At 44.5% G+C, this 15,566-nt stretch overlaps 1 protein-coding gene across 1 annotated transcript in view; it reads left to right on the top strand.

The window, feature by feature from the left end:
- Positions 1–2,436: 2,436 nt before the first annotated feature.
- The window catches only part of HPSE (heparanase), a 41,074-nt gene continuing 27,944 nt past the window's right edge, over positions 2,437–15,566 (top strand). The window contains 1 exon segment of the mRNA XM_017874453.1: positions 2,437–2,759. Coding sequence (XP_017729942.1) covers positions 2,527–2,759 — 233 coding nt within the window. The 5' untranslated portion in view covers positions 2,437–2,526.

Raw genomic sequence — 15,566 nt, 5'->3', positions numbered from 1 at the left:
CCCCTCCCTTCCCTTCCCTTCCCTTCTTCCCTCCCTCCCTCCCTCTCTTCTTTCTTTTCTTTCTCTCTCTCTCTCTCTCTCTGTCTCTCACTCTCTCGCTCTCTCTCTCTCTCTTTCTTTCTGACAGGGTCTTGCTCTGTCTCCCAGTGTGCAGCAGCGTGATCTCGGCTCACTGCAATCTCTACCTCCCATGTGATTCTTATGTCTCAGTCTCCTAAGTAGCTTGGATTATAGGTCTACACACCACTCCTGGCTACGCCATGTTGCCCAGGCTGGTCTTGACCTCCTGGGCTCTAGTGATCTGCCCGCCTTGGCCTCCCAAAGTGCTGGGATTACATGTGTGAGCCATCATACCCGGCCCCCAGTTTCCATATTAGTAACTCACATGTAGACCACAAGGATGCACTATTTAGAAAACTTGCAATGGTCTACTTTTCAAATCACCAAAATATGTTAAAGAAATTGGTATGACTGTTGACTCACAACAGGAGGCAGGGGCATGGGGTGGGGTGTAAGATTAATATCGTGACAAATGTGGAAAAGAAACTTCTTCTCCTGTTTTTCCAACTCTATCTCTGCTACCATATTATTACACTCTTCTGGTAGTGTGGTGTTTATGTGTGTGTTTTTTTTTCTTATATATACAGTAATTGTAGGATATGAACCTGATTCCAGTTGCAAACTTCACTGAGCTTAGCTTTTAAGTTGCTTAAGAATAGTTGGATCTATGCAAATAATGATAATTATTATTATTTGAAGAGAGTGGCTCACTTTGTCACACAGGCTGGAGTGCAGTGGTGTGATTAAGGATCACTGCAACCTCCACCTCCCAGGCTCAAATAAACCTCCCACCTCAGCCTCCCAAGTAGCTGGGACCACAGGCACGGCCCACCACACTCGGCTAATTTTTTGTATTTTGTGTAGAGATGGGGTTTCATCACGTTGCCCAGGCTGGTCTTGAATTCCTGGGCTCCAGCAATCCTCCCAACTAGGCCTCCCCAAATGCTAGCATCACAGGCATGATGGCATCACTGGCATCACTTACCATGTCTGGCCCGATCTATGCAAATTTTCAAAATAATCAATTTTTATTTGTTGCTTTATTGGTGGTACAATCTCAAGTGGAAAAATCTAAGGGTTTTGGTGTTATTTGCTTACTCAACCAGTATTTATTAGACTCTTACTAAGCACCAAGCATGGTCACATGCCTGAGCTGTGGCTAGCACAGCGTATAAGACAAACTTAATCTCTGTTTTCGTGGAGCGTATAATCTAGTAGATGAAGCCTATGTTGAGCAATATCACAATACTAACAAACTGAGGATGCTATGAGAGTGTCTAACAAATTGAGTGTAACAAATTGAGGATGCTATGACAGTGTGCCATGGGGACTTCAGCTGCCTGGGGATTGAGAGAAAGCTTCCTTGAGGGAAGGTACATTTCAGCTGAGACACACTGCCGTCTGCTCTAGGTTTTGTAACTGCATTCACATCCCGATACTGACACTTCACCCTGTTATTGTCTCAGAGCTTGGGTCTGCAGGTGTAAAACAAGGACAGTATGCACCTTGGCAGGGTTGTGAGAAGGGGAGAGAACACAAGTAAAGCACCTGTATCAGGCATACAGTAGGCACTAAGTGTGCAATGCTTGCTATGATTATACATCATTGTAAGCGTCAAGGGAAAGTTGAAGAAAAGTCTGACCAACAGCGAACGATAAATGCGCAGAGGAGAAATTTGTCAAAGGTTCCAAATTCAGGGGCAGTCCGTACACCACATTTTGTTTGGGGGCTTCAGGTCCTGAGTTCCAGACATTGGAGCAATTAACACTTTAAGACTGCTAAATATTGTCTTCATGAGAAGTTGATAAGGAATTTTGGGTGGTTGATCTCTTTCTAGCAGCACTTTAGCGTATGCTGGGGCCAGATTTTTTCAAGCAAAAGTAAAATACCTAAGAAACTGCCTGGCCAGAGGACAATCAGATTTTGGCTGGCTCAAGTGACAAGCGTTGATAAGCTAGATGGGAGAGGAAAGGATGAATACTCCATTGGAGGTTTTACTCGAGGGTCAGAGGGAGACCCGGAGCCACCAGAATGGGACCTGGAAGTGGGAAACGCTGGGTTCCCACGAGAGCGCGCAGAACACGTGCGTCAGGAAGCCGGGTCCGGGATGCCCAGCGCTGCTCCCCGGGCGCTCCTCCCCAGGCCTCCCGGGCGCTTGGATCCCGGCCATCTCCTCACCCTTCAAGTGGGTGTGGGTGATTTCGTAAGTGAACGTGACCGCCACCAGGGGAAAACGAGCAAGGAAGTAGGAGAGAGCCAGGCAGGCGGGGCGGGGTTCGACTGGGAACAGTGGGAGGGATGCAGAAGAGGAGTGGGAGGGATGGAGGGCGCAGTGGGAGGGGTGAGTAGGCGTAACGGGGCGGAGGAAAGGAGAAAAGGGCGCTGGGGCGCCGCGGGAGGAAGTGCTCGAGCTCTCGACTCTCCGCTGCGCGGCCGCTGGCGGGGGAGCTGCCAGGTGAGCCCAAGATGCTGCTGCGCTCGAAGCCTACGCTGCCGCAGCCGCCGCCGCTGCTGCTGCTGCTCTTGGGGCCGCTGGGTCCCCTCTCCCCGGGGGCCCTGCCCGGACCTGCGCAAGCACAGGACGTCGTGGACCTGGACTTCTTCACCCAGCAGCCGCTGCACCTGGTGAGCCCCTCGTTCCTGTCGGTCACCATCGACGCTAACCTGGCCACGGACCCGCGGTTTCTCATCTTCCTGGGGTAAGCGCCAGACTCCTGGTCCTGTACCCTCTCCTGTCCTCCTGACACCCATGTCTGCCCCGCCAGCCACTCTCCTTTTGCGCGGAAACAACTTCACACCGGAACCTCCCCCGCCTGCCTCTCCCCACCCCACTTCCCGCCTCTCATTCTCCCTCTCCCTCCCTTACTCTCTGACCCCAAACCTCTTTTTGGGGGATATCATTTAAAAAATAGATTTAGGGGTTACAAATGCAATTCTGTTCCATGGGTATATTGCATTGTGGTGACATCTGGGCTCTTAGTGTAACTGTCACCTGAATGGTGTACATTGTATCTAATAGGCAATTTCTCATCCCTCATCCCTCTCCCACCCTCCCACCTTTTGGAGTCTCCAGTGTCTACTATTCCACTAAGTCCGTGTGTACACATTTGTCGCGCCCACTCTAAATGAGCCTTTTTGTTTCATTCATTCTGTAAGTATTGAGTAAGCACCACCTAAGGTCAGGTGTAAGTGGAAATTTGAGAAAAGAAACTGCCCACTTGCCCCAGTACTTCCCTGGCCAGGAGGAGGGAAACCGGGCAGGTGCACCTGGAGGCCTGTGAATGCTTGAATTGCTGTACAGTGTAGGACAAGATTGTGTATAGGCTTCTGTCTTTTAAACTCTGTTAGGTAGATTTCTTTTTCTTTTCTTTCTTTCCTTCCTTCCTTCCTTCCTTCCTTCCTTCCTTCCTTCCTTCCTTCTTTCTTTCTTTCTTTCTTTCTTTTTTTGGCAGCTGAAAAGGGCATCTAGAACAAGAATAAAAATCTAAATATTCAATAAATGAGACCTAGGAGACTACTGCAGTGACTTACAAAGTCCTAATAAAAAGATGTCTGTCCAAAATGGGGCTGCGAAATGTGGTGCTGCCTTATTAGCTCCAAGTTTTGTTCTTGCCTGAGAAAGAAGGAACCTGATGCAGGTTCAAAGCTTCTGCCCTATAGCTGTTAGGGAAAATGGGTAAGTTTAGAACTCAATTTAGAATCCAATCCTTAGCTAGGTGCGGTGCCTGTAATGCCAGCACTTTGGGAGGCCGAGACAAGAGGATTGCTTGAGTCCAGGAGATCAAGACCAGCCTAGGCAATGTGGCAAAGCCCCATCTCTACAAAAAATTTAAAAATCAGCCAGATGTGGTGGCGTGTGCCTGAAGTCCTAGCTACTCAAGAGGCTGACACAGGAGAATCGCTTGAGCCCAGCTGGTCAAAGCTGCAGTGAGCTGAGAGTGAGACTGTGTCTCACAAAAATCATCCATTCCTTGAGGATGTGGTCAAAGGTCATCATAGTCCATTTTCTCTCCAAACATTCCTTGGAGTACAACCCTCCTCATTTCTGCATAATCCTGATATCTTCTATATTTTTGCCTTTTTCTTCATATTTTATAATTTCATATAACTGGCAGACTAAGATCCATGACTCCAAGATGGGGAGCTACAGCAACAATCCCAGGTCTTCTAAGTCTCTTATTTAAGCCCTGGGAGCCTCCAGAGTTGGCCACATCTTGACCAGCCCAGATAGAGGGAAAGATCACCACTATCTCACCTCTGTGTTAAATACCTAGATGCTGTCCTCCCTGAGCCCACACGATAGTTGCCAGTGCTAATTTAATGGGTAGTGTACTGGTTAAGAGATGGGCAGACTGTCCTGGCTTGACTCTCAGCTCTGGCAAAGACAAGTGACTTGGTTTTTCCATGTCTCTTGGCCACACCAACCTTGATTTCTTCCACTGTAAAATGGAATTTCTCAAGCTTGCCTCAAGGATTATTGCCCGAAGATTTGATGATATGGTAAGAGCTTCACAGTGTTTGGCCCATAGTAAGTGTTTGACATTCAAATGAATTGTTTCTTCCTAGGACATGGTGAGCATTTGGTAGCCATTCACCAGTTTTCTGTTTTCTTTGGATCATAGTTAACCTCTGCTTTCCCTTGTGGCACTAGAATTTTCTGGTGGGGAAGAATCCTCACTTTTTGCCCTTCCTTTTAAGGATAGGAAGCTGATACTAGGCAGCAACTAGTTAGGGGATAGGAAGATTACTTCAGAGAAATGCTGAACCACAGGGCTCCAGATCTCAGGACCCTGGTCTTAGCTTGCTGGAGTGTGGGGCGGCAGTGGGGGGTTGGGGAGCGGGGGGGGTTTACTGAAAATGGGTGTGAAGTAGATGTCCATTTACTTAAATGTGAGGACCCAAGGCCTCTTATACTGCTGTAACCAGCATATTCCCCAACCTCTCCCCAAGAAAGGACGATGGGGGTTCACCTCTGGAGTAACAGGTCCAAAAGAAAAAACATACAGTATGACTTCCAGGGTCTGGGCCTGATCATCCAGCAGTCAAGCTCCCTGCAATTGACTGACACCCCTGTAACACGTAGAACTTCCAATCTGCAACTTAGTGAGGATGATACCTTTATTCTTCGTAAATACATCTCTTCACTTCCCAGAGCACCCTTTTTCCCTCCTCCTCTGCACCTTTTTGTTAAAGACTGGAGTATAATGAAATACCAAGAGAGCATAACGTGTGATACATAAAACTTTCTTTCTGGTTTACAAAACAGTTTATTCTTGTCCATATGTGCTTCTCTCCAAGGCTGGCTGCTGTCTAAAAGAGGCAGGAACCCCCTCTCCTCATCTAAGACCTAGCTTCTAAATCGGAGTGTGAGGGTCCGTCTTCCCAGGAGGGGCACAGGGCCCAAGCAGCCCAGCCGTCTCAGAAGACAACACTAAGCTTTGTATGGGTCCACAGTAGAGCAGAGTAAGACGCCTGTTGTTTAATTTATTACAGTTCCTCAAAAGTGAAGATGTGTGGGTGGGATGACAAGAGCTGAGCAGACGAAAGCTGAAGGAATAAGGAAAGAGAGGAGGACACAAACAGCTGACACTTCCTCAGTTCTTGTCATTTGCCAGGCCCTGTTCTAAGCACCTTCTAGGTATTAATCCATTTAGTCTTGGCTACAACACTATGAGGTTGTATCATCCCCATTTTATCATCCCCGTTTTAAACATGAAGAAATGGAGGCTCAGGGAGATTAAGTAACTTGGCCGCCGTTTGAAACTAGACTCTGATCACATGAGATAATAGTGCCCATAAAAAGGGAAAGCAGATTATATTTTTTAAAGGAAAGCGAGTAGGATATGGTAGAAAAAGATTGTTTGGAAAGGAATTGAGAGATTGATATAATGAAAAGAAGTATTCACATGAGAGTAACGGTTTCAGGGCCCAAACCTTCATCTAAGGTACTTCAAAGAGGCCTAAGCAAACTTAGTCATATGGTGTGGTTCTAGCCTCCATGAAGGCAAATACATTGTGTACAGTCCAACTGCACACAAAACTGAAATACCAATGATAGAGCAATCTAAAATTTAAAAAATAAAACTTTCAATTTGTCGTCTTCCCAGAGGGACTTAATCAAGAAACCAATCAAAATACTTCCTAAGCCCAACTGTTTGCAGAACTCCAAAGAGAGCCTGGCCCTAAATCAACAGTCTCCGATGGAAATATAATATGATGTGGGCCTCATATGCAAGGTCATATGTAATTTTAAATTTTCTAGTAGCCATATTAAAAAGGTAAAAGGAAACAAGTGAAATTAATTTAATAATTTTATTTAGTTCAATATATCCAAAATGTTTTCTCAGCATATAATCAATATAAAAATATTAATGAGATATTTATTATTCCTTTCCTCAAACCAATTCTCTATAATCTGGCATGTATTACTTATAGCACTTCTCAGACTATATTTCTTTTTTTTTTTTTTTTTTTTTTTTTTGAGACGGAGTCTTGCTCTGCCACCCAGGCTGGAGTGCAGTGGCCGGATCTCAGCTCACTGCAAGCTCCGCCTCCCGGGTTTACGCCATTCTCCCGCCTCAGCCTCCCGAGTAGCTGGGACTACAGGCGCCCGCCTCATCGCCCGGCTAGTTTTTTTTGTATTTTAAGTAGAGACGGGGTGTCACCGTGTTAGCCAGGATGGTCTCGATCTCCTGACCTCGTGATCCACCCGTCTCGGCCTCCCAAAGTGCTGGGATTACAGGCTTGAGCCACCGCGCCCAGCCTCAGACTATATTTCTTTTTATTTTTCCAAGACAGTTTTGCTCTTGTCGCCCAAGCTGGAGTACAATGGCGTTACCTCGGCTCACTGCAAGTTATTCTCCTGCCTCAGTCTCCCAAGTAGCTGGGACTAGAGGTGTGCGCCACCACGCCTGATTAATTGTGTATTTTTAGTAGAGACAAGGGTTCACCATGTTGGCCAGGCTAGTCTCGAACTCCTGACTTCAGGTGATCTGCCCACCTTGGCCTCCCAAAGTGTTGGGATTACAGGCATGAGTCACTGCACCCAGCCTCAGATTAACTATATTTCAAGCACTCAGTAGCCACATGTAGTTAGTGCTATGGTAGTGGACAGTACAGATCTGCATTTCAGTTAAGACACATATGCAAGCATAGTTCACTAATGCATGGTAAAAAAAAAAAAAGTATAGTGCTGAGTTAGTGGTAGAAATACTAACTACTGCAGAGCAAAGTGGTACAAACAGCAATCTCAGTGATAATGCAACCAACCATGTTTGCTTTTCATTGCAATTTGCTTATTTTCCTTCAGCAAAGTTTATCTCTTTTTGCCAATTCAATAAATATTTACTGATAAAAAATTCAATATTAGATTCTTGCATCTTCACAGACAGAGTTGCTGTTCCCATTTGGAAAATTATTTATCAATGTAAACACATGTTTTGATAACCAGTGTTGGAAAGAGGCGCAGACCCCCCATGTGCCTACTGATGGCAGAAATATCCACAGCCAAAAGGAAACAAAGGGCTGGGGGCAATCACACACCTCATGTCTCCTAACTCCTGGGAAGTGCTGTCCCTCTGATTGAGCTCTTATCATTCCCTTCCCCACTAACCCTATCCACTGTGCCCTGGAGCCCTTTGCGGGGTAACCCTGCTCTGTCCTCCTCACAGAATATCTCCTCTACCTCCTTGTCCAAGCTACAACTTGGTTCTTCTCTGAAGACACTGTCTTCCCTGTAGCCCTTTTGAGTAGTGGCTGCACATTCTCCCATAGTCCAGTTCTTTTCCTGTTCTCCAGTCTGGCTTCTGGATGACAGCCCACTAGTTTGAACTCCACACTGCTGTAGTTCAAATCTCTTTTGACTTGTTACCTTGGGCAAATTACCTCCTTTTGTTCAGATTCCTTGTTTGTAAAATGATGATAATAATGCCACTTGCTTCACTGGGTTATGTTGAAATTAAGTGAAAGAAGGCAGGTCAATTCCCTACACACTCAGTTTGGACTAGGCTGATGACCATTACAGATGACGCCATGATGCGGCGTGTGGTTCCTCATCTCCACATCTGGCTCTCATCCAGTGCTCCTGCTCACAGCACTCTGTCCCCCCCTTACTTACTCCCCCTTATTAACTGAAGACTGGCACTGATCTCACAGTTTCCTCTCCACTTCCAAGTCTCGCCATCATCCTAGATGACTTCAAGTCACCTAGATAAACTGTCTCAGTTTCTTCACTCTCACATTTTTTTATATGTTGTAACAGATAATGTTACACTCAAGTTGTAACAGAACCAGCTTGTCCAGCTCATGAAATGTATGCGTTTCCTCTCAACTCTGTATTCAGTGACATCCTGTGGGTATCTGCAAATCAGCCATGGTGAGAATATTTACCATGGAAACTGGCAAATACTAAAAAGCAGGGCACCTTTTTTTCTGAGAGTCAGACCACAGCTCCTCTACTCTGTAGCACTCATCATAACAATTTTTAAATAACCTCCACTGAACAGCTTCCTCCTCTCTCTACTTCTTCCATATCTGATTTGAGCTTCTTAATTTATCACGTGAACCACTTTTGTGATAATAACCCCAAATCCCTGTTCCATTGTTCTTCCAGCTAAAATCCTAAAATCCTAAACCTGATTTAGTCCAACCATATTTTCTCTCTTTGGAATCTACAGGGTGGCCCAAAAACCTGGAAATTGAAATATATTACTTATTAATTTTAATGCATATTAATAAGCCATTTTAATGCCTCATTTCCAGTCTCAGTGGCCAACCTGTATAGCTGGGCTATTGAGCTCTGGGGGAGTGGACAGTTTCCCAGCCACACAGACTGATGTTGCACCAAACATTTTTTTAGCTTCCAGACTTCCCTGGCCCTTAGTGTTACCCTTAACTCTCCATTTGTCTGCCTTTCTCATTCTCTACTTTTTAAAAATCTCTGACTCCACCTTCATCTTGTCATTCTTAGCACATCACCATACTTCTGCTTCCCAAAGAAAATGAGCAATTACTTCCTTTTCCTTTTCCTCCTGTCATCAAATCTGCAGACATGTCATGCCTAAGTCCAGCTTTCCTCCTTTCTCTGATCTCAGTCCGCTTTTTCCAGTTCTGCTCTGAATCCCGTCCCCTCCCCAACCCCCAAGGACTTTGCTCTGTCAGTCACCTCTTCCCTCTCCTGTATCTTCAACCCCTCCCTTTTTTTTTTTTTTTTTTTTTTTTTTTTTTTTTTTTTTATTGAGACGGAGTCTGGCTCTGTCGCCCAGGCTGGAGTGCGGTGGCCGGATCTCAGCTCACTGCAAGCTCCGCCTCCCAGGTTCACGCCATTCTCCTGCCTCCGCCTCCCAAGTAGCTGGGACTACAGGTGCCCGCCTCGTCGCCCCTCCCTTTTTACTGGTGTCTTCCTCGCAGCATAGAAGCATCCCCAAACCTTTCCCATCTCAATCACCTCCTCACGTACTGCCTCTGCAGAAACCACCCCATTTCTGCCCTCCCCTTGGCAACCAGTTCTTGCTGTTCCGCCCTCATGATGCCACCATCGTTGTGTCACTAAAATCAATCTCTCCGACATCATCAATGGCCTTCCTGTATTGGAAAACCTAATAAATACTTTATCTTATTTGGTCTTTGTTATGGGTTGAATGAGGTCACCCGAAATCCATGTTAGAAGTCCTAACCCTGAGTGCCTCAGAATGTGACTTTATTTGGGAATAGGGTCATTGCAGATGTTATTAGTTAGGATGAGGTCATACTGGAATGTGGTGGGCTCCTCTTCTAATATGACTGATGTCCTTATAACAAGGAGAAATTTGGAGACAGACACACACATAGGGAGAATACCATGTGATGACAGGAGTTACGGAGTTGGAGTCAAAAAGCTATGGGAACTTAGGAGAAAGACCTGGAACAAATCCTTTCCTGTGCCTTCAGAGGGAGTATGGCCCTGCCACTGCCTTCATTTCAAATTTTTGGCTTTTCAGAACTGTAAGACAATACATTTCTGTTGTTCGAACCAATTAGTTTACAGTAACTCTGCCACTGCTGCCCTAACAAACTAATACAGTCTCTTGGAGGCATTTGGCAAGGTTGACAATGAAAGCACTTTCTTACCTCTTTAGGTCTGTCACCTTTCTGCGGGGGAGTGTTCTCTAACAATTCCTCTCCATCTCTCTCTCTAGCTTGTCTTAAACATTAGTGTTCCTCAGACTTCTGACCTAGACCTTTTTTTCACTTCATGTATTCCCCGGGTGGTCTCACCCACTTCCAGAAATTACTTAAATTACTGGTCATGCAGGGCTATGCTGGAAACTATTTAACAACTGGCTCTCTGGGAGAAGGGGAGACTGGTTGATGGGTTTTGCTGATTTCTATAGTGTAAGTACTCCCTCCACGGCCAGTTCCAAACTGCCAACAGTTTAACAACAGGCTCACAAAATTTCTCCAAATTTAGCATTTGGCTTTCACAGGCCGACAACGTGGTACAGCCGACTCCAGCACACCTCTGCTTTCATGTCAGAGAGAAGTAACTTATTTTGTAAAATAAAACACCTGCAGGCCCCCCCCCCTTTTTTTTCCTTAATGAACTGCTCTAGAAATAGAATAGCTGCAGCTTCTTTCATGTGTTCCTCTGTTATTTCCACGTCACTGTGGTGGTGGGATCATTTTCCTTTATTTTCTTGTATATGATTGAAATACTGTACCTTTGATCAATTTTAGTTTTATGGCATGTTTTGCAGCCATATTAAATCTAGTTTTTGTCAGAGGGCATCAATATTATTTTTTCAAAACAAGAAAATATTTCATTGCAAAAGAAATAAACACAAAGGTCCTTAATACCCAAACTTTGAAACATGATTTCTTTTACCTGGCAGTGTCCAAGTGGTAAACCCAGACAGCACTGAGTTTTCATTTTGTTCAGGAAACAGTCTTTGTCTGGCCCCGACTTACCCTTACATCAGGCGGGCCTTGCTCATTCACTCACTGAAGTATTTATTCAACACCAGCGGTGTGCCAAGTACTTATCTAGGTATTGGGTGGATTCTGATAAGTCAGTCAGGTCCCTGCTCTCAGGTAGCTTGCAGCAGAGATGGGGGCTGCAGTAGAGAGTAAACCAAGGAAATGAACAAGGAAGCTGATTTCAGAGAGCGACAAATGCTATGAAGAAAATGAAGGCAGGGCAGTGTGATGGAGAGTGAACCAAGGTGGTACAGTTTGTACCTCTAAGGACCAGGCCGTGACCCGGGTCACGCACAGATGCCAGAGCTCATGTCATGTGATGCCAGAGCTCCTTTTCCAGGTGCTCGTTTCCTCCCACTTCCCCATCTCTTGCCCAGCCATGACTGCTTACAAATACAGCTAGAGGAATCTAAATGAGGTTCCTCTATCATCAAACCCAATCAAAATGCCAAGGAACAGAATCAGTGCCTGGCGGAAGGCAGTGGAATGGGGCCAGCCTGGAGTGGTTCTCTCTGAGGAAGTTCCTCATCTTGGTTTTAGGGCCATGCCTTGCGACCTGTGAGCTAGGGGTTGCCAGTCCCTGGTATTTCTACAGGACTTGCCTGTCTATATTCCCAGCCTATATGTGTCTCCTGAGTTCAGGCACACAAGGCCAAGCGCCTGATGGATGGAAATACGTTTTTTGGTGTTCCATTGGTATCTCAAATTCTACAAAACTTAGCGCCCCTTCTCCTCCCTGTTCCTCCCCATCTTCAATCTATCACCTATTCCTCATCCAGCAAATGATATCACCATCTTCCAAGGTGCTTCCCAGAAGTAATCCTTGACTCCTCCTCAACATCCAATTAATAATCAAATCTAGGCCTGGTACAGTAGCTCACGCCTGTAATCCTAGCACTTTGGGAGGCTGAAGCAGGTGGATCATTTGAGGCTAGGTGTTCAAGACTAGCCTGGCCAACAAGGTGAAACTTGTCTCATTTAAAAAAAATTATTTGAAAAACCCAAATCTATTATTTCTACTTCTAAGTGTGTCTTGAATTTATCCATCTCTCTCCATCTCTGAGCTGTCACCTTACCTCAGTCCATCATGTTTTGTCTAGATTAACATGACCAGAGTCTTGTTCCTTCTCTTCAGTTATTTGTACTGCAGCCTGTGATTCCTTTCTAAAATAGGTCTGGTGAGGTCACTCCAACTGCTTCAGATCCTTCCATGGCTCCCCGTTGCCCTCATATGAAGCTGGCACTCCTGGACTTGCGGCTTACGGGGCCCTCCATGATGTGGCCCTATTTGCCTCTCCATTCTGTTCTCTCCCAGCCTCTCTGCCCCCCATCTCTAGGTACCAGCTACACCCTTCTGCTCGTCAGTGGTGCCAGCTTCTCTTCTATCTCTGGTCTTTGCACAGACTTTTCCCTTCACCTGGATTGCTTTCTTCAATCCTACCCCCCTCTTTAATCTAGATAAGGTTTATTCTTTTTGAATGTCTAGCAGTGAAACCATTTCCCCTGAAAACCTTCGCTAACCAACCCCTACCCTCGGCCCAAAGTCTAGATTAGGAGCCCCTCTAAATGTGTTCCATAGAATTTTTTAAGAATTGTCTATTTACTTGTTCGTATCTATCACTAAACTATAAATTGTATGAGAACAGCCGCTATCTCTGCCTGGTTCACCATTCATCTCCAGCAACTAGCATAATGCCTGGCGGAGTCGGCCTGCAACAAATATTTGTTGAATAAATTAACAGATGGCTTTACCTCCTTAAAATCTTATTTTTTTCACCTACTAAAACAGACACAAAGGCCAGGTGTGGTGGCCCATGCCTGTAATCCCAGCACTTTAGGAGGCCAAGGCAGCTGAATCATCTGAGGTCAAGAGTTCAAGACCAGCCTGGCCAGTAGAGATCAGTAGAGATGGTGAAACCTCATCTCTACTAAAAATACAAAAATCAGCTAGGCATGGTGGTGGGTGCCTGTAGTCCCAGCTACTAGGGAGGCTGAGGCAAGAGAATCACTTGAACCCAGGTGGCAGAGATGGCAGTGAGCCGAGATTATGCCACCGCACTCCAGCCTGGGGCAACAGAGTGAGACCCTGTCTAAAAAAAAAAAAAACCAACACACACACACACACCAACTTGTATGATTTAAAATATCACGTGCTTGTTATGGAACACTTGTAAAATACAGGAAAGCAATGAAAAAGTCTACTATCTAGCTCACCACATAATGACCATTGCTATCATCCAGGCATACTTCTCTCGTATATAAATATATATTCTTTTATTGTTAAAATTACACTACAAGTACTATTTATTTTATTGTGGCAAAATACACAAAACATAAAAACTTGCCATTTTAACCATTTTAAGGTGTGCAGTTTGGTGCATTCACCACACTCGCATTGTTGTGCCAATATCACCACTATCTATCTCAGAAATTTTTCGTCTTCCCACTCGCATTGTTGTGCCAATATCACCACTATCTATCTCAGAACTTTTTCGTCTTCCCAGACTGAAACTCTGTAGTCATTAAACAGTAGTGCCTCCTCTATTTTCCCCTCCCTACAACTTATTTTTATTTGGGTTCATACCAAACTGAAAATAGCTACTTCTTCCTTACCTTAGATCAGCATTTCCATTTATTTAGCCACGGTTTTGAGGATCCTATGGCAGATGCCATCCTTCCTAGAGCTCTTTGGGACTGTCAGGTATTTCAGTCAGGGTGAATTCGGGTTGATAACATTTTAAAATCTCACTTTATTCTGAGGTTCCTAGTGCCAGAGCTCACTGTATTTTTAGGGACTCACAAGTTACAAACAAAAATATGGTAAGGAGGAATCACTGAAGTTTTAACACAAGAGACTTACATTTTGTTCAATTTCTATCTTTTGGTTTATTTCCTAAGCATTCAAAGAAATACTTTGAAATTCTTACATAGCATATTTAATTAAGCATGAGCACATCTTAAAATTTTAAATTTTGGATCAGATCTTTAATTCCTAAGATAATAAGAGGTGCTGGCAATTTGGCCAGGCATGGTGGCTTATGCCTATAATCCCAACACTTTGGGAGGGTGAGGTGAGCAAATTGCTAGAGCCCAGGAGGTGGAGGTTGCAGTGGGCTGAGATCATGCCATCGTACTCCAGCCTGGGCAATGGGAATGAAACCCTGTCTCCAAAAAAAAAAAAAAAAAAAAAAAAAAAAAAAAAAAAAAGAAGAAGAAGAAGAAGAAAAGAAGAAGAAGAAGTATTGGCAATTAGTGCTCCAAGAATAATTTCCTGACTTGAAATAAACCTACATGTAGACAAACTAATGAGGCTATTCCAAGAGTTACTAGCATTGGTTTAATATGTTTTCAGAACATTCCAGGAAGCAGTGTGGCCAGCCTTGCATGTTTGATATTTCAGAAATGTATGACAGGTGTTTCTCTTACCCAGGTCTTCTGTTCTCTCAGTTTTGCTCATATAAATATTTATGAACATCCTCATCTTTTTGAGGGAGGGGATTACAGATCATTCTAATTCCATTTTCTAGCATTTGGTACCATTCTAAGCACATAATAGGCACCCATTCGGAGCCTTTTTGGTTTGACAGAATATGCATTTAGAATTGTTCAAATTAGAGGTGTCAATGATGGGAATTAGAATCCTATATAATTCTAAGTCATTTGACTTAAATACATAATAATGATTTTCCTTGGTGGGGAATGGTGAAGGGAGGTGGGAGTTAAGGAGAGGAGAAGAGTTCCTAAGTCATTTATAAACTTCTCTGGAAACACAGGTGTTTGAAGACTTTTTAAAAAGTTTTGCACCAAGTTGTGTGTGTTTTAAATAGACTGTTTTTAGAGCAGTTTTAGGTTCACAGCAAAATTGAATGGAAGGACAGAGATTTCCCATAAACCCCCCGCCCACACACATGCATAGCCTCCCTCATTATCAAAATCCCCACCAGAGAGGTGTTTGTTCTAGTTGATGAACCTACACTGACACATCATTATCACCCAAAGTCCATAGTTCACAGCAGGGTTCACTGTTGGTGTACATTCTATGGGTTTGAGCAATGTACAATGACATGTATCCACCATTATAGTAACATACAGAGTATTTTCAGTGCCCTACAAATCCCCTGTTCTCCACTTATTCATCCCTCCCTCTCTGCATTTCCACCCCCATCCCGTGGTAACCGCTGATCTTTTTACTGTTCCATAGTTTGGGACAATCTGTTTTTCAGACAGACACAGAGCTGTCTTTCCCTTAGTTTCCATTCTGTCATTTCTTTTTCCCCATCAGTCATAAAACGCTATGAGTTTTTTTAAGTGTTGAACACTATCCTACTTGTCAAGTTAAAACATAAGCTCCTGGCTGGGTACAGTGGCTCATGCCAGTAATCTCAGCATTTTGGGAGGCTGTGGCAGAAGCATCACTTGAAGCCAGGAGTTGGAGACCAGCCTGGGCAACATAGCAAGACCCATCCCTACACACACACACACACACACACACGCACACACACACACACACACACAAAAGCTCTTGCCAGAGTTACAGCTGCAAGTTGCCCTCA

The sequence above is a fragment of the Rhinopithecus bieti genome, unplaced genomic scaffold (assembly GCF_001698545.2).
Source record: "Rhinopithecus bieti isolate Rb0 unplaced genomic scaffold, ASM169854v2 scaffold_9234, whole genome shotgun sequence".
NCBI classification, from domain to species: Eukaryota; Metazoa; Chordata; class Mammalia; order Primates; family Cercopithecidae; genus Rhinopithecus; species Rhinopithecus bieti.
Note: the sequence above shows the minus strand (reverse complement) of the source record. Positions and strands in the feature narration are given on the sequence as shown.